The 18,401-nt window shown below is 39.2% G+C and overlaps 2 protein-coding genes across 2 annotated transcripts in view; one reads left to right on the top strand and one right to left on the bottom strand.

The window, feature by feature from the left end:
• LOC129751183 (mitogen-activated protein kinase kinase kinase 13) overlaps positions 1 to 9,431 on the bottom strand; it is a 79,675-nt gene extending 70,244 nt beyond the window's left edge. Inside the window, exon 1 of the mRNA XM_055746536.1 lies at positions 8,275 to 9,431. The gene's annotated coding sequence lies outside the window, so the exon portion shown is untranslated. The remainder of the gene's footprint in view (positions 1 to 8,274) is intronic.
• On the top strand, positions 1,845 to 5,091 carry LOC129752694 (uncharacterized). Its single transcript, XM_055748466.1, has 2 exons — positions 1,845 to 4,527; positions 4,994 to 5,091. Exons 1-2 carry the CDS (start codon positions 1,845 to 1,847, stop codon positions 5,089 to 5,091), a joined length of 2,781 nt encoding a protein of 926 aa, XP_055604441.1.
• Positions 9,432 to 18,401: the final 8,970 nt, after the last annotated feature.

Here is an 18,401-nt window from a genome sequence, read left to right as displayed (position 1 = left end):
AACAATTTTTGATGAGAAATCAGTTTTTATATTTCTCCTGGGTCCTCTCAAAATTCCATTCGCACTTCAGACTCAATGCAAATCGCTGCAGCAGTTCAATCTAGCTTAAATTTAGCTTGTTTTCTTTTTTTGATACAATGATCATTCAAAGCATGGAGTTTCCTTTAACCTTTTTATTTTTATTATTTTCTAGCTCAAATTTTGTAACCCTGCTGCACTCTGTGATTCTTCCATTTTATTCAATTACTGTTAAGGTTACATAACCTTAGCTTCTATGGTTTCCAACTCACTATATTATTTAAATAATCTCTTTAATTCTTTGTTTTAAATAAAAAAAATTCAGTTATTTGGAAATAAATTTATTTAAAGGATGAATCTAGCCGAAAAGTGTGATAAATTTAAAATTTTTCCAAAAAAAAGCATTTCAATCTTTTTGTCGATCTTAAATGTACAAAAGTGAACAGTATTGTTAGCAAAAGTGAATTGCAAATGATTGATAGCAAGCTAGCCTGCAGCGCGTAAGATTCATCCTATTTTGTTCATCCTTTACTTATTTTAGTTATTCTACTGTACTCTGAAGTTCTTCTTTATTATTAAATAGAACCATAATGAAGCATTAATGTTACAGTAAAACAATCATAACTTCTACAATTTTATACCAATTATGGTAGAACTTTACAAATCATTGCATTGGTTTGAATAAACTATAGAAACCCATAAAAACAAAAAAAAACGCATAAATCTGGTCTAAAACCGTCGATAAAATTGAAATTTCTCTGGAAAAAAAACTTTTTCCGTCGTTTTGTTGATCATGAATTCGAAAAAAATCAGCATTAGTACTTCAATTCTTGAGCAAAAATTAAGTTCAAATGATTAATAGAAAATTTATTCAACATCAATATTGATCGGTACTACACCGGTCATGAATAATGTTCAGCGGGTGAACAGCTGAAGTGCCGAAGACTCACCTTAAATTCCTGCTGCTGGTGGATGCCGTCGACTTAGAGACGGATTTGGTCCTTCGAAGCCGGATTCGAGGACAGGAAGCTCATCTGGACCAGCAGAGGAGTCATCAATCGCCATCTTCTGAGCGCCATAGCAGTTGTGGTTTGTAGATAATCCACACCAAGGTAGGCTTTTTTGTGATTTACTCACCGCGGATCAGATCATTTTGGCCTATCTTTCACTTGGCCAACGGATAACTTTGTAAATTGGTAAAATTAACCGACACCGCAATAAAAACCAAACGCAGTCGATTAATGAATTCGTAGAATCAAAACAAACGGAAAACATCTACAGTGCCGTTCAAATGTTTTGAAACACAGTGCAGCACAAAAGTTTTGCAACAAGGAAAAATTAAATAACTTTTTTTAACTTAATTGCATTTTGTGGCCAAAAGTCGGTTCAAGGTGGAAGTGCAAGTGCTTTTAGGGTGGTGCACTCTACAGTGTCGATCAAGAATACATCGACACTTGAAAAATTGAAAGTTTTTGAACAAATTGGAATTTACTTCCAGTGGTCACTGAGACACTGAAGAATTGCTGAGACGCATTGAGACAAGTTGCTAGACTACAGTATCGTTCAAAAGTATAGCGATATTTCATAAATTTGATTTTTGGAAAAATTTCAAATCACTTTCGGAGTTTATTTTGTGGCGATTTTAACATTGCTGGGTGGCGTTCATACAAGTTGCTGACTACAGTACCGCTCAAAAGGATAGCAACATACACTAAATAAAAATATTTTGGCGATTTTTATTTATAAAACACATCCGAAAAGTCAATCGTTGGTGGTGTTTCCGATCGGTTTTGGTGTCAAAAGTGTGATTTGAGTGGTGTTGAGTGATGGCTAGCAAGGCGGAGAAAAAACTAGCAGCGGACCTTCTGACGAGACGACGAGCGTGTGCCGAACGAGATGTGGTGGAGAAGTTTGTAGCGGATTTCACCTATGAACGGGATTGTTGCCAGGTTGCGGTACGTTTAGAGGCGCTCAACAAGTGCAACGAACTCTTCTTGAACGTGCAGAGCGACATCGAGATGGGTGACAGCGAAGAACGGTTTGAAACACACCTGGAATTCCGTGCTGATTTTGAGGATCGATTCTGCAGGGCGAAGGGTTTTTTGCTGTCCAAACTGGAGAGTAGGGAGCATCCGTTGAGTTCGACGATCATCCACGCATCGGCTTCTCACAGCATGTCTTCCAGCTTTCATCATCGTCTGCCAAAAATCGATTTGCCGAAGTTTAGTGGAGATGAATCACGCTGGATCTCGTTCCGTGACAACTTTCTCTCGATGATTCACTGCAACGAGGATATACCAATCGTCAACAAGCTGCAGTATCTTTTGCAGTCGCTGGAAGGAGAGGCAAGAAACCCGTTCGAGTCTGTGGATATCCAAGCCGATAACTATGCGTCGACGTGGGAAGCATTGAAAAAGCGCTACGACAACAAGCGATTCCTCAGAAAGGAGCTGTTCCGAGGCCTGTACAACCTTCCACCGATCCAGCATGAGTCAGCACAGGACCTCAACACACTGGTTGATGATTTCCAGCGACACGTCAAGGCACTGGGGAAGTTAGGTGAACCGATAGATCATTGGGACACTCCGCTCATCTTCATCCTGACGAATAAATTGGATTCGGCGACGATTCGTGCATGGGAGCAAGATACTCGACAGAAGGACGAAGTGAAATACGAAGAGCTCATCGAGTTTCTCATCCACCAGGTCCGGATGTTGAAATCCGTGGACAGCGATCTCCAACATCGTTCCTCAGTGCCCTCCGTTTCCAAGGTGGCCGGACAAATCCCGAAGAAACCAGTTCCCATCCGATCTGTCGTGAACACAGCTACTTCCGAAACTCAATCCATCACTTCGCCATGCCACTGTTGCCTGAGACAACATCCATTGCACCAATGTCCAGCATTTCAGCACCTGTCAAGCTCCCAACGGCGAGAGCTTGTGACACAGCACAGCCTTTGCTGGAATTGCTTCCGCGCGGACCACCAGGCAAGATCCTGTAAATCAAAGTTCCTGTGTAGGATTTGCCAAGCGAAGCACCATACTATGTTGCACGACCAAGCAGCACCACCGAACGAGTCCTCATCCGAGAGATCACAAGCCACACAAGCGAATTCAGGCCCCAATAGATCGCTAAGCTCACCAACAGTAAATCTTTCCGTGAATTCTAATTCAACCGTTCTTTTGGAGACAGTCTCGCTGTTAGTAGTCGACCGATACGGCAGAAAGATTCAAGCACGAGCTCTACTAGATTCTGCAGCAATGTCAAATTTCATAACCAGGAAGCTGGCGAACGAGCTCGCCACCCGTCAAAGCCCCGTGGACATCGCAGTTGCTGGAATTGGAGAGTCAGTCAAGCGTATCAAGCACAAGTTAGCTGCCAAGATAATATCCAAGAACAGCGACTTCTCCACCACACTCGATTTCCTCGTCATGAAGAAACCAACATCATATCTCCCCACATCCCCGATCGATTCAACTGCCTGGAGAATGCCGAAGGTTCCATTGGCGGATCCTCAGTTCAACGTTCCAGCAACAATCGACATGATCATCGGTGGAGAATGTTACCATGAGTTTCACACAGGCGTACGCCACTCCCTTGGTAACGGTTTCCCGTTTTTGGTGGACACCCTCTTTGGCTGGGCAGTTTCTGGCAAAGTGGATTCCAGCTCCACCACCGCACCGCGAGCGTGCTTCCTCTCCACCGTTGATCAAACCCGAGAAACGATCCCTGGGGAGTTCCGGCCAATGGACACCACCGATGGGAGCCAAAGGATGGACGTTGAACCCTCCACCACTCAAATCCACGATGAAGGATACGTCGCCTGCCATTCCCGGTCTAATGATCCACAAACCACCCTTGGAGATAACGAAACGAATGCCACACATCGAAACTCCACCAAATATACACACCACAGCGATTCTGTTCAACACTACAAACCACACTGCTATCTGCCACATCACCCGGTGCTCAAGGATGCCAGCAAAACCACCAATGAATGCGTGGTATTCAACGCATCCTGTGAGCCCAATTCAGGGTACGCGCTCAAGGATACGCTGCTTGTCGGTTGCGTCGTTCAACATAATCCGCTGTCCGCCACTCTTCTAAGTGCCGCCAAAGGCAACGACGGTACCTGTTTGGAGTTAGGTGCACCTCTCCTACCAACGGAATCGTTCCAGAAAACCCAACGGTCAAAGCCGCCACCGCATCGTTGGCGAACTGTCACTGCCAAACGCGCATCGGTTGTCCAGATTGGTATAGGTGGGCATAATGTGGCCAGCAACCTGCCCAGCATGTTCCATTTCCTCGATAAGCGTCAGTGCTGCTACGACCCTACACGTCAATTCTCGTCCATGGAAAACAAGCCCTGCTCCGCCACCTTGCGGCCACTAAGTCGCCTTGCACAGCTTCATCCAGGTCGAGATAGAGTCGTTCCTTTTTTAGGACTAGAGACAGCCCAGCGAGATGGTTGTCAAAACCACCGACGACCAGAAAAGGCTACAAAGACCGGTAGAGCACGCCGAACGTGCTCAACGCGCTAATGGAGCGCTAACAGGTGATTAGCGTTCCTATCATTTCATCCATATCGTTCGATCTACCGGGTCTTTGTTGCTTCCAGATCCTTAGACGCCTTGTTATTCCTCACCATCATCGAGATTCTTCTACAAAGACCGGCAGAGCACGCCGAATGTGACTCACTGCGCATGTCGAGCGCTAATAGGTGATTAGCGTTCCAAGTTGTCACATTTTCTTGTTAGATCTACCGGTTCTTTGTCGATTGCAGATCCTATCCTACACTATCACTACATCGTCACTACGTATTCATCGGCATTTACCAAGCCACAACGCAGAATCTTCTAAGACCGGTAGAGCACGCCGAACGTTGCTCAACGCGCTAATGGAGCGCTAACAGGTGATTAGCGTTCCTATTACTTTCTCCATATCGTTCGGTCTACCGGGTCTTTTTCGATTCCAGATCTCCCGTTGTCGTACATCGTAGCAGAATCTCATCGTCCACCTCCTATAACGACCAAATCCATCTACAGCGACAGCAGAGTCTCCAAAGATCGGTAGAGCACGCCGAACGTTGCTCAACGCGCCAAAGGGGCGCTAATAGGTGATTAGCGTTCCACAGATTCTGAACCAGTTCCGACGCTGAGACGAAGAAGGTTCCTCGATATGCGACAAACCAGCTGTGTCCTTGAATCCAGTCGAAGAAGCATGCAGAAATTCCTCGGGAGCAGGGAGTGTTGAAACTGTAGTTTCAAGGTGGCCGGAATGATCGGTACTACACCGGTCATGAATAATGTTCTTGTTGTTTAAATATGTGTCTTAATCTATGTTCACTTGACACTTTAATCCATTTGCTCGTAAACACCATTATTTGTGATCGTACCTTAGCATAAGATCAACTCTCTCTTGCAACATAGCGAACACCGCGGAGAGAGTTCACATAATAGTTTAGGTTAGCCATTTTAGAAAGTTAGAATAGAAAGTACAGTTGAACTAAACGCACGGAATTTCACTTCGTTCCCAATAAACCAATAATATAGTTAAGTCCAATCAAGCGACTTTTACAAGTTTATCCGAAATCGGGCCTAAGCAATTGTGGCAAACAAATCGCAACTATAACGTGCCTACTGTGTGGTGCTTGCTTGCAAACCTACCCCCAAGTGCAAACGAAATTCTTCCCCCAGCGGGTGAACAGCTGAAGTGCCGAAGACTCACCTTAAATTCCTGCTGCTGGTGGATGCCGTCGACTTAGAGACGGGAAGAAAACCCTCGAATTCCGAACCCCCCATCGGCCGAGCCCGAACAAATATAAGAAAAAGAAATTTAAAATTGATGTTATGTTGCGGAAGATAAGCGGATTCCAGTGCAAGTACTTTAACTTTTAACTAAATTTAATTGAAAACTTTTCTACTTAGATATGTTCAAATGTAATCTTAATCTTTAAATTAAGAAAAAAATGCCATAAATTCATGTTACATTTGGATAACACCAATAAAAATAAGGGTATTCCAAATAATAAAAAATAAAATGCTCATATCAAAATAAGTTTTTCAGATAGTCCAAATCACTTATCTTTCCAGGCGTTGACATTTTTTATTGTTCCAGAATGACAAAAATTTGAATAAAAATATAAAAATAAATTTTCCACGAGCAAAGTTACTATTCCATTGCACTAGAATAATTTTTACGATAATAATTTCTAAATATGGACTACAAATCTTCAAAAAAACAAAACGTATGGGGACTCACCGACCAAATATTTTAATTTTGCCTGAAAACGATTCAGAAAAGGCTGAATTTTACATTTCTGAAAAAATAGAGTTACTTTATTTTTTTCTTTTAAACATCTCCCATAAACACACCGTGAAAAGCTTTAGATGCCTATCATTGGTTTACCTTTTCAGATTGTATTACCATATTTCTAACACCATATCAGGCTACTATTTCCTTTTTTTCATGGTGTTAAAACATTATTAGGATATTGTGTTTTCGAAAAATCTATGTTGTCCGGCCATAGACGAATTCCCCCTAATGCTATCAAGGGGTGAGATAATTCAGTTATTCTTGCATGGATTTTTCGATATAATTTGATTTATTTTAACACATCCTACAAGAGCAAAATTATACCTCATTTTGATAGGAAAAATTGAATATCAAAAGTTCGCATCTTGATATAGTTTTGTTATTCTCTTCTGAACGGGTCCTTAGCTTCCACGCGTTGCATGTTTAACAGCATTTATTTTATTTCCTCAAAAAGCAGTTATATTTGGGGTGGATTGGATGCAATTTTTAAGTCAACTGAGGGTAAGTGATTGAATTATCGTCATTTACATATGCATGTATAAAAAAGGAACAAATTTAGATTTTGAATTATTTCGATACTTTGACATTTATTTCTGGGTTATGTACAATCAAAATACTAGAAATTTATTTGAGGAAAGATTTTTTTCGGGATGAATAAGCCATTGCTGTTGAAAATCCCTTGACCAAAAAAAATCTTTTTTTTTAAGTGATAAAAATAAATGGTAACACACATGTAAAAAATCCCTGGCCATTGAAAAAAAGAATACTAATTTAACTATACACAATATGGCTGAAACAAATGTCAATTTCTTCTTTTGTAACCCTACCCCCAACCCCCCCCCCCCTTCGAAATTTTCAAAAACCCGAAGGGGGAAATAAATAATGTTTGATGTATTTTTTGTAAATTTCGAAAAAAAATTAAGTATCCGAAAGATTACAAGACCAAAAAAAAATTTTTTGGAAGATATGAGTTATTTAACCTTTTGTATTCTTGATTTTATTGAATGTTTCGATAAAAAAATACTCGATTTGTAGGTTTTGTGCAATGATATAGTATGTAATATTATTGCATACCAGTTTTCGTGCAATTTATTCCAATTTATTTGTTTTTCGTATTTTTTTTCATTGACTCCCCTCGCGATGTTCCAACTCCGAGTGACAAAAGAAGGATTTGAAATTTGTTCCGGCCTAAGGTGGTCCAAATTTCATTGGCTTCCGAATTGAACGTGTATATTGGTGATGGTTTAGCATACCCTTGAGTTTTTTCTTCATAAACTGTATCCTACCCAATCAACTGTTAAACGTCCCTTTTTTTATTTGTTTTATTTTTAATATTTTAAGCCTTGTTAAGTTAATTATCCATAATTAGTTATTATTTTTTTTGAAAAATAAATTCTTGAATTACAATAAGAATTTGAATAAAATTTAACAACTCATGAAAAATAGATTCTGGAAAAGCCTAAACCTTTTCAAACATGCCTTTTGAAGGAAAATTAATTCATTAAATCAACAATTTTAAACATCATCATAATTGATCATTTAAATAGATAGCTAGTTTAATTATTTTGAACAAGTGTTTTTCTTTGAAATAATGTTTCGAATGTATTTAGAAGACATATGTATATTTATTTTATCAAACGTAAAACCGGTATTCGGTAAGGAAAACATCAACGGTTTCATCCCTATCTCTACACTTGTGAGTGTTTTATAGAGAAGTTCGGAGGATTTTACGTCCTCGGTTTTTTTGCAATCATCTTCGATTTTTCTTATGGAACTAAAATCGTAATTGGACCCAAATGTGGAAAAGGTTCCTAATAAAAAAGAAAAAAAATCGTAAGAGTAGTTTTCCCATAATATTTTTTAAATTTATTAGGTTAAATTGCCACAAAAATTCACAAAAGTGTTATTTTTCTGTAATTGGATCCGGAGTAAAATATTTACCTTAAATTCCTCGTCCTTCTCCAAGTATCTGCAGCTTGAAGTTGGGATTGCACGCGATCCGGAAAGGCATGCCAGCAACAGAACAGCAATACTGCAGGTAGAACACACCTTCTTCCTTCCTTCGCCGTGTAGAACACTTTTGCTCCTGGCTTTAATTCCCTTTGTTCGTTTATTTTTACCCGCACTACTCGCACTTGTTATTTTGTTGGCGATATTATTTCTATATGTGCAGATGTTTTGCAAAACATGGAACTTTTTTCTCCCCTTTCTTTTCTTAGATGAGGGTCAGAGAAAAAACACTTTTTATTGCCTCGTATGGCATTTTCTTTTTATATAACTCCTGTTTAGCACATCCTACCGTATAGGAACTAATCGATACGCGATGGGAATTATTCTTTTCTTGGGTAAGAAACTCTTGAATTTGTTCTCTTTTGCAGAGACCGACACCACAACACGAAAACATCAACCACTTTCTTTCCCTACGTCGTTGTTGACCATCAGCCAACAGTAATGCACCTCCATCCAAAAGCATACAGAAAAATCGATAACATTTGAACGGTGTCCCACTATGATTCCTTTTAACTATTATTCGCTTAGTTGCAATCGAAACGAAAAGCTCCGAAAAAGATTAAATTTATTCTATACTTTTAATCCTTATTTTCGATTGCACGCATTCCATACCCAAAATTACTACCTTTACGCTCAGTTGATGGTTGCAACCATTGAATTTAGTGTTGCGGATTCAAGATGGCGGATCAACATCAGCAACTCTCCTCTAGAGGAAAACATAACAACTCTGCAGCACATAGCAACACAGGATAGGATATTGTTACACCATACGCAAACACTCGTTCAAGACTTTTCAATTCGCTGCCAGAAAGGCTACTTGATCACTTAAACCCCAAAAACTTTCCCAAGGATTGATATACAACACGACGGTGCATCGAGAAGTTGGTATCCGAACGATCGAACGAGAATTTTTCTGGTCACACTTTAACTGGGTGAAATCTTCACCCCAAGGCTTTCGATCCGTTCGACCAACAATCGAAACGCATGCATCGGTGGTTCTCGCGTTGAACTCGCACGACGTAAGCACCCCACACGCAAAATCTTCCACCACACCGTGAGCGATTTGAATGAGGACTGAGCCAGCAAGCAACCACGCCGTGCCGTCCGTCGTTTCGTTCGTCCGTCGCCGTGTTCTGTCTGCTGCTTCTGCACACGGAGCGGAGCATACATTTGGATGGGATTGGTTTGGTAAGCATGTACCTACCTATTCTTGTTTTCGTTTCTGACCGCTCGCTCAGCTTCGATTCGAGTTTAAATGTGTTGGTTGATGTTTCAAGACTCGCAGTCTCGCAGAAAGCGTGGAGCGATATGTTCTATGTTTAGCTATGTTCACGTTTGAAAAAAAAGGTCAATAGTTTCTGATTTATTGCTTAGTTGTAGAAGAGAAATGAAAAAAATAAATAAGATTATTTTCTTATTTTCTATTCGTTTTAATCGAGGATTAACCTAAAAAAAGGAAATTAATTTCAATTAATCATTGTAACTAAGTCAACATCATCATGTTATCCACCACTGATCGGGTACTGACGCCATAGAGTTGTCTGCGTTTTGTTTGTCTCGCTCCTTCTCCCGACAAGGGAGAGAAGCTATTTTTATGTTGCATAAACGAAACGTAGCACACCTTCTTTATGTTGTGTAGGATATACATTTGTATGCATGTATGCAGGAACATATTTCGACTGCTGGGTGCTTCTTATTAGAATTCTGACAGGTTTATCACGTTGGACCAACAAGCTTTTCAACGTGCTTGTCAAAATTGTATCGATATTTTACAGTTTTTTTTGTAAAATAATTCATATGTCCATCCTAACGAAAACATGCTAAAAAATATAAATAGAATAAGCGCAAAATGTTCTGCAACCCTAGAAACGCCAGGTGCTTGAAAAGCTATCTACACAGAAAGTCGAAAAGACAGCTCCGTTTTCGGAAAGGGAGATCTACAGTAGGCGCCATCCGAGTGGTGACAGATTACGCGAATCGCGCACTTCAAAAGAAGCGGACAGGTGCTCGTTATTGCACTATTGTGACGATCAACGTTTAGAATGCCTTCAACAATACCATCTGGGAAGCTATCAACAAAGCGCTTCACAGGATTAGGGGCCGTTCAGATACCACGTGGACAGAAAAATGAGATTTTTGACTCCCTCCTCCCCCTCCGTGGACAAGCGTGGACATTTGGCAAACCCCTACCCCCCTCCCCGGATGTCCACGTGGACAGATTTGAAAAAGTTTTTATGCTTATGCTTATGCTTATGCTTATGATACATACACAGCCAGATCTTGTCAGCATCCCGGTGAGTAGTAAAAGTACATTTACTACTCATCTTAACATGGCCGGGCCCACTGTGCAGTATTGAACGCAGAGACAACTGGAACACAGGGAGGAAGAAACGTGGACAACAGTACCATACGTTTCCATGGCAACAACTAAGATTATAACGTTGGAAGCACATATGCTAAATTTTATGTGCTCCTTGATGATGGCCCGTGTGGATTCGTCCTTCTATGGATGGAAATGATGTTTTTCTGCACAGAAATCGAAAACTCCGTTGTAAAGGTAACATTTTCTTTCAATTTCCTTATTTTTTTCGTTTAACTATAATTATTTTTAAACTGCAATTTAAATATTATCGTGAATAGCATATAATAGTAAAAATTCGGAGTTTAAGATTTCGATGCACTGTCATTTCTGGTCATTGACCTAGGATATAGCGCCTTTGCTCGCTCTTGAAAAGAAACATTAGAAGAACAAAAAAATCATGATTAGTGTTCCCAACCCCCTTCTCCCAGAAAAACTTCTTTCACAATAATTTAATGATAAAAACAAATAGCACATTATACAACGTCAAATGCGGTTCAAACTACGAATATAATATTTAGGGGAATTCTGTTGAGAAAATTTCTATAGTATAAGTATATTCAGAGGATAAATTTTTATATGAGCACTTCATTTATATGAGTGCAAGGTTAAGATGTTGACGTTGATTATTCATAGTTTGATCTTGTTAAAAATTTTCCTTACAACGTGTTAATTTTCCTTACAACGTGCAGAAATTCCACTAGGTGATCCTGCATTGAACTTCGCTATCTGCAAAGTACAAATAGTACAACTCTTTGAACTATAATTGCCCCTTCCTCACTCTTTCAGAAGATTCTGTGAAAATTTAGGCATAAAAGTCGTTATTACTTCGAAATAGTGAAAAAGCGAGCATTCATATGCAGCACCATATCGCGGGACAAAGATGCAACAAAACGAAGCATTTTAGAACGTGCCACAGAAGAAAAATGTGCCTCAATGTGTTTAGCTAGGACACCAATCTGTCTCTATGGTACAGAATGAGAAAAAAAACCACTGCCCTGGCCCCTCCATGGTAAGGGTCATACTTCAAACATGAATTGAATTGAATTAGAAACAGAAAGAATATACTTAGCTCACGAAATCTCAGGAAATTCAATCGAAGCAATCCGAGCGAAACCAACAGCCAGGGTTTTCGGCCAGCAATCAGCACAGCCGAGACAGCAAAGGAACACTTTTCTTTTTCACTCCCTCTCAGTTACCGCACTTTTAAACTTTTCTAGACAATATTTTCTTCCTTTTTCTATTTCCATTTCCACTTGTTCCGTCTCCAGTTGAAACAAACCTGTTACGTTTCACTCCCTACTCACCAAAAACCATTTTCCTTCCCCTCTCACTTCTACACCACCTTAGATTGCCTAGTGCTAGTTTTTTTAAAACATCGCGCATCTATGCCAATCAAAATTTATCAATTTCCCAATGGCTGTCAAATAGTTATATTCTCATCATCCTCAATTCCCCCATTTCGCAATGATCCCTTTCCAACCCTCTCTCTTTAACAGCATCCTTCAACACAAATTACACATAAATAGACAGAATCTTTACTGGTTTACCAATTGGAAGTTTACGACGAGATTTAAATTAACGAAAGTCTCAACCCCTGCACGTGTTTTTTCCAACAACCAATTTTTTCTATTTTCCTCAAATTTCATCCTTTTTTTAGAACACGAAACTTCTGATTTTGTCTGAAAACTGGTGGCCACATTATCACTGGATCCCGGTTATTCGGTAATAACATTTTTTCACCGGTTTTACTTTTATTTATTGATAAAATTCAGAAATTTAGCGGACGGATGAAAAAACGCGTGCGTTGCGTAAAAAGCCAAATATAACACCCGTGGACAGATTTGAAAAAGTTTTTATTTTAAATACCTATAATTTGACAGTTTTTTTTTGCGTTTATTTAGGACCTTTTTCGGCATTCGGGTCCAATTTGACAGTTAGAAAACACCACTTTTTGCCTTTTTGTTAAAGAAATGGCTGATTTTGTAGAACAGAACAAGAATTTCCTGATATAAAAAAAAATTAAAATTTTTAAATTCAGGGTTGCTAACGATTTTTCGTTTCGAAATTCCAAAGTTTTTCCCGGTTTTCCCCCGGTTTTTTCCCGGTTAAAAATGATGATTTTCTCGGTATTTATTATATTTGTTTTTGTATAATATAAAATCAATATAAAGCCCTAAAATTTCTAACAATGTTTATTAAAACTTGTTAACCGGTATGAATTCATGACAAATACTTCAACGTCTTTCAACACATTGTCTTTTCGTATCAAATTGACTGGTTTTTATAAATGTTCAGACGAATCCAACGAAATTGGAATACTTATCGTTTTGCTCTACAATTTGAACAATTAAATGTAGAATTAGTACATTAAAATATGTGGAAAATACATCCAAATATAATATTAAATCATCTTGTCAACTTGAATGGGAATTTGTCTTACAAAACTTAAAATTATCAGATTGCAGGGAAATGTTTAGTTATTTTCTTCTGCAGTTATATTTTTTTTATAAAAATCCAAAGACAGGTTATAGAAAAAAATAATTTTCTTCATTCAAAACAATAAATAAATTCAGAAGTGCCCTAGTCATTTGAACTTAAGATTCGTGAAAATATTTAAAATTATGAAAAAGACAGGGCTGAATATAGAGACCTCAGATTTCGAGAGGATATTTACATTAAAATATATATTCCAGCTCGGGAAACTTTAAGCAAAATTTTAACGTTGGAAGAATAAAAAAATCAAATTATTTGCAACATTCATAGGCTTCGCTCATCAGGCCAATTTAAACGAAAAGTAGAGCATAAAAAACCACAACATTGAAAAAAAAGTCTTTTTCTGACATAAAAGATATTTCTTTCGTCAGAAAAATGTAACTCTGCTTAAAAATCTAACGCTACTAAAATATTTGGTTTCTGCATGAATAATAATAAAATGAAACGTGTTCATCGAATACTGAACCATTTGACGCCAAAACGAAAACTGGTTGTCGTAAACTAGAAAACGTTAAAAATTTTGGGTAACATATTAAGGACCGCGAAAAAATCTACGCCAAGAAACACCGGAATTCGACACTCATATATCTAGCAGAAACCACTGGACCAATCATTAAGTATCATTAAGTTACAAAAGTTTTGTGTATAGTTTTGTTAAGTGTTTAGTTATTAAATTTAGAACATTTGAAATATGCTTGTTAGTGTAGCACACTTGCTGAGAGAAAAAAAGATATCTCGAATTTGGTCCGCAATGAGTTAGGAAAACTATTTAAACTATGTTTGTTACTAATGAACGAAAATAAGTGTAACCTCATGTAAATATATATTGAGATTGCCGAAAACTGCTCTTAAATTTAGAAATCAATTTAAAAATAATTTTGAAACTCTGTGAAAAAATTCCTAACATGACAATTTTCCCGGTGATGTGCTGAAATTCCCGATTTTTTTCGGGTTTCCCGGTGATGAGATGAAATTCCAAAGTTTTTCCCGGTTTTCCCGGTTCGCTAGCAACCCTGTAAATTTCTTGATTATCATATTTATCACTTGCTTTCAAGTCGCTACTTATTGTTTAAACTTAAACTGGAAAGGAATGCTATTTTTAGATTTTGATTTAAACATCTTAATATTTATTCACCTTTAGAAAATATTTTGAAAGTAAGTATGTCCACGTGGACATTTCCATACCCCCTGCCCCCCTAAGTCGTCCACGTGGTATGTGAACGGCCCCTTACGTGTTCCCAATACTCTGTGCATGATAATAGGAAGCTTCTTCGAAAATCGAGTCTCGACTTACGAAACCGAAACCGGGTTACGACCTACTGCCCTAACAGCGGGTGTTCCACAGGATTCTATACTCGGACCTGTGCTTTGGAATGCCATGTATAAAGTCTGTTTCACATAGAATCTGGTCGGATAAAATAGATCATTTCTCCGCAAAGAAATAACGTACAACAAATGTCATTTTGTAGGGTTTTTCTTGCACTTTAAGGAAAAAAATACATAAAAATCATTCGTCAGCTTTTCGGATGAATTTTCGAACTTTTTTTTGTGATACCACCCATCATTTTCTGCAAAGTACTGCTGGTAACCTCATTCGCCATCTTGTTCCACCACTTTTCCATTTGAACGGATTTTTCATGGTTCTGTCACATTTCTTCAGTTTGCCCTTAACTTTTGCTCAATATTTCTCGATGGGACGAAAATCCGGACAGTTTGGTGGATTGATACTTTTTTCAACAAAACCGATCTTGTTCACCTTATACCACTTTACGACATCCCGGCTGTAGTTGTAGCTTGCCAGGTCCGGCCAGAACTTCACCGGACCTTTGTGGGACCCAATGAATGGCAAAACCCTCTTCTGGAGACATTCTTTTTTGAAATCATTTCCATTCATTGTGTCCCCAGTGATGAAAATCTTAGTCTTCTTCCCACAACTACAGATCCCTTGCCAAATCATTAACTTACGAGCAAATTTATCTGCGAAAACAAACTTGAATCTACCCGCAACATTTCCTTTACGTTTCGCAAGGTAAAATTTGTTACCGGGTATTTGTCCAAAATCCATTTTGACGTAAGTTTCGTCGTCCATCAAAATACATCCGTTGTATTTGGTCAACACTTTCTCGTACAACTTCCTTGCCCTGGTTTTGGCAACCAGGTTTTGTTTCAGCGTCCTGTTGGGGTGTTTTCTTACATGAAACGACCGCAAACCTTCTCGTAAACAAATTCGTCTAGCTGTACTGTGGTTCGTCTTGAACTTTTTCGCCAAATCACGCTAGGAGATTCCAGGATTATTGTGAACTGATCGAATTACCTTTGCTCGCAGCTTCCGGTCATATGTTCCACTTTTACGCCTGGTTTGTTTTGCTTGATCCACCGTAAGGGTCTCCCGGTAACGTTGTAGCACCGAATTTACAGTCAATTTTGGATATTTCAGGAATTTCGCGATCTTTACCCCTGACCACGTCGGTTTCTCTACGTGAGTGTGCAGAATTTTCTCTCGCCTTTCGCGTTCCATCGTCGATAACTTTTGACTGACTGCTTCAATCTTGATGAAATTTTCACCACTAAGTAAACAAACCATCCGGATCGAAACACTGTCAATAGATTCGCGATGCGACAGATTCTATGTGAAACAGACTTTAATGATGTGTTAACGCTGAAAGTTCCAGCAGGCGCGTAGATAGTCGGTTTGCATGTAATATCGTGTAGAAGACCTTGCAACGATGTCTGTAGAAAGTGTTGGCATCTTGATGGAAGGAGATAAGCTACAGATAGCCCACCACACACTCGAAGTTCTGCTCCTCGTGACTAACAAAAGAGTTGAGCCGCACATGCAGATTACTATCGGAGGGAGGACACACGACATCTTCGAAAGAGCAGCTGAATGACCTCGGAGTAATGGTTGACAACCGCATAAGTTTTGGTGCTATAGTCAAATACTGTTGTGAAAGTGCATCGCGAGTCATCGATTCATTGGCCTGGATTATGCCGAACTGTCATAGTCCCAAGAGTAGCAAGAGACGTCGCCTTGCGAGCGTACCACTTTTGAAACTACAATACGGAGAAGCGACCTGGAGCTCCGCCAGTACGGAGAGGTCAACTTCTACCTGACGCAGTCATTGGGATTTGTTTTTAATTTTCATAGTATACCGTCCTACGACATAACTTAATGAACAACATTTCTCCAATTCACTCGGTCCATGGTAACCGTTCTTCAATTCTGGGGCATCCCACGCGCTCCCATCACGCTCCACTTGGTCTAACCACCTCGCTCGTAGCGCCTCTGCTCGTCGAGTGCCTACCGGATTTGCAACGATCACCTGTTTTGCAGGGCAGTCGTTCGGCATTCTTGCAACATGTCCTGCCCAGTATATCCGTCCAGCCTTCGCCACCTTTTGGATACTGGGTTCGCCGTAGAGTAGCGCGAGCTCGTGGTTCATCCTTTGCCCTCTGTTTTCCTGCACGCCGCCAAAGATGGTTCCGTCTCAAGGCGTCAACAACTTCTAACTTTGAACGTTGAAAATGTTGTAAATGAGATGTGTGGAGACATCTATTCGTCGCTCGCTATATTTAGTAGCCTAAATTTCGCAGATCATGTGTGATCTTATACGGATTAGGAGAGAAGATGAACGGAGAGGAAGAGATTGTCAACATAACTTGACCAGCTGTAGCCAGGTCTTGGGCCTAGTATGACACCTGAATTCAAAAGCCACGCAAATTTATACGTTTGGTAATGCCAAAAAAAAGGTGACGAAAAAAAGAAAAAATTGGATGCTGCGCATTGAATGCTTTATGCGACAAGGATTCTGCAACCAACTTCCCGACTATTTCACTGAACATCTTCAGCTTACTAGAAACAGCAGAACTAAATGTATTATCCTGCCACACCATGCAACCAGATGTAAAAAAAGTATTCTTCTGTACGGTGCCTCCTACCGAAACAGTGTGCCTATTTTCTTGAAAGAGTCAAGTAACTTACGTAGCTTTAAGGAAGCGCTGAATAAGGCTATGATCATTTAGTATCCGGGCAGTTACAAACGTGTGTATTTTAAAAACTATTCATTTGATCGATAAACATTCTATGGAGGAAATGAAGGTGTTAATATGACATTTGAACTAAAAATATAAAAAAAAAATATTTTTCAATGATTTCAAGAAATACTCCAACTTTTTCATAAAATCTCTTTTTTATCTTTGCACACTTTTTTCAGTCATGTTTTGATTTATTTTTTTACCACAGAACCAAAACCTTTGCAAAATCATGATATTTTACACAAACTCACCTGGAAAAAGCAATTGGAATCTGGTTGGAACCTTTTCATGAGTTGGTATCTCGAAGAAATTGATCTCTTAAATCCGTTTTTAACATAAATTTTTTTGTCCATCAGAACACATCTGTCATATTGCGTAAAAACCGGATGCACAGATTGCGATCTTTGGATCTGATCATTATTAGTTATTTACTTGGTGTCTACTAGTCAGGCAAAACTTTTTGCCTCTGCCGGAAATGGATTTTTTGCATTATGTAGGGAGTCTTCAATCAGTTATCCCAAATAACCATAAACTTTTCACCATATTTAAGATCAAGAGTTGCACTCCGATAGTTGATTTGAACTTCGTGTGGATCCTAGAGTGGCTCCTTATACTTAATAACCATTTGGTACGAAAAAAATCAGAAAAAATCAACAGTTCATGAGCTTTCGAGTCAACAATGAAGAATTTTCGAGGCACAAAATGCGCAAAAGGAGCAAATTTGTGCAAAATTTTTTTTATCATGTTTTATTTGCATAGTAAATATCTCATACACACGTAAACTTAAAAATCTATCAAAAATAGGCAAGATAGTCCTTTTCATAACCAACACAACGTTACTAAATTTTTGCATATCCGAGCTCTATTGACGCAGCTATCATAAAAATAAAGTGCCCGGATACTAAATGATCATAGCCTTAGTGCACTCTTCAACTTCGCGCGAGACTTGGTCGTTTAGTCCTCTTTCCTCCTGTTTCTACTCTATCTAATGCTCGTTGTGTATTTTTATTAGAACAACCTCTCATCTAGGCTTCGCCGCCACGAGCTTCTGGGTCTGTCTCTCCTTCGATTTCCAGCTGGACTCCATTCAAGCGCCTCTCTGCAAATCTCGTTGTCATCTCTTCGCAGCGTGTGCCCAATTCATCCTCACTTACGTTCCCGAATCTCG

Source organism: Uranotaenia lowii, chromosome 3 (assembly GCF_029784155.1).
Source record: "Uranotaenia lowii strain MFRU-FL chromosome 3, ASM2978415v1, whole genome shotgun sequence".
Classification (NCBI taxonomy): Eukaryota; Metazoa; Arthropoda; class Insecta; order Diptera; family Culicidae; genus Uranotaenia; species Uranotaenia lowii.
This window is presented reverse-complemented; position numbering and strand designations above follow the sequence as displayed.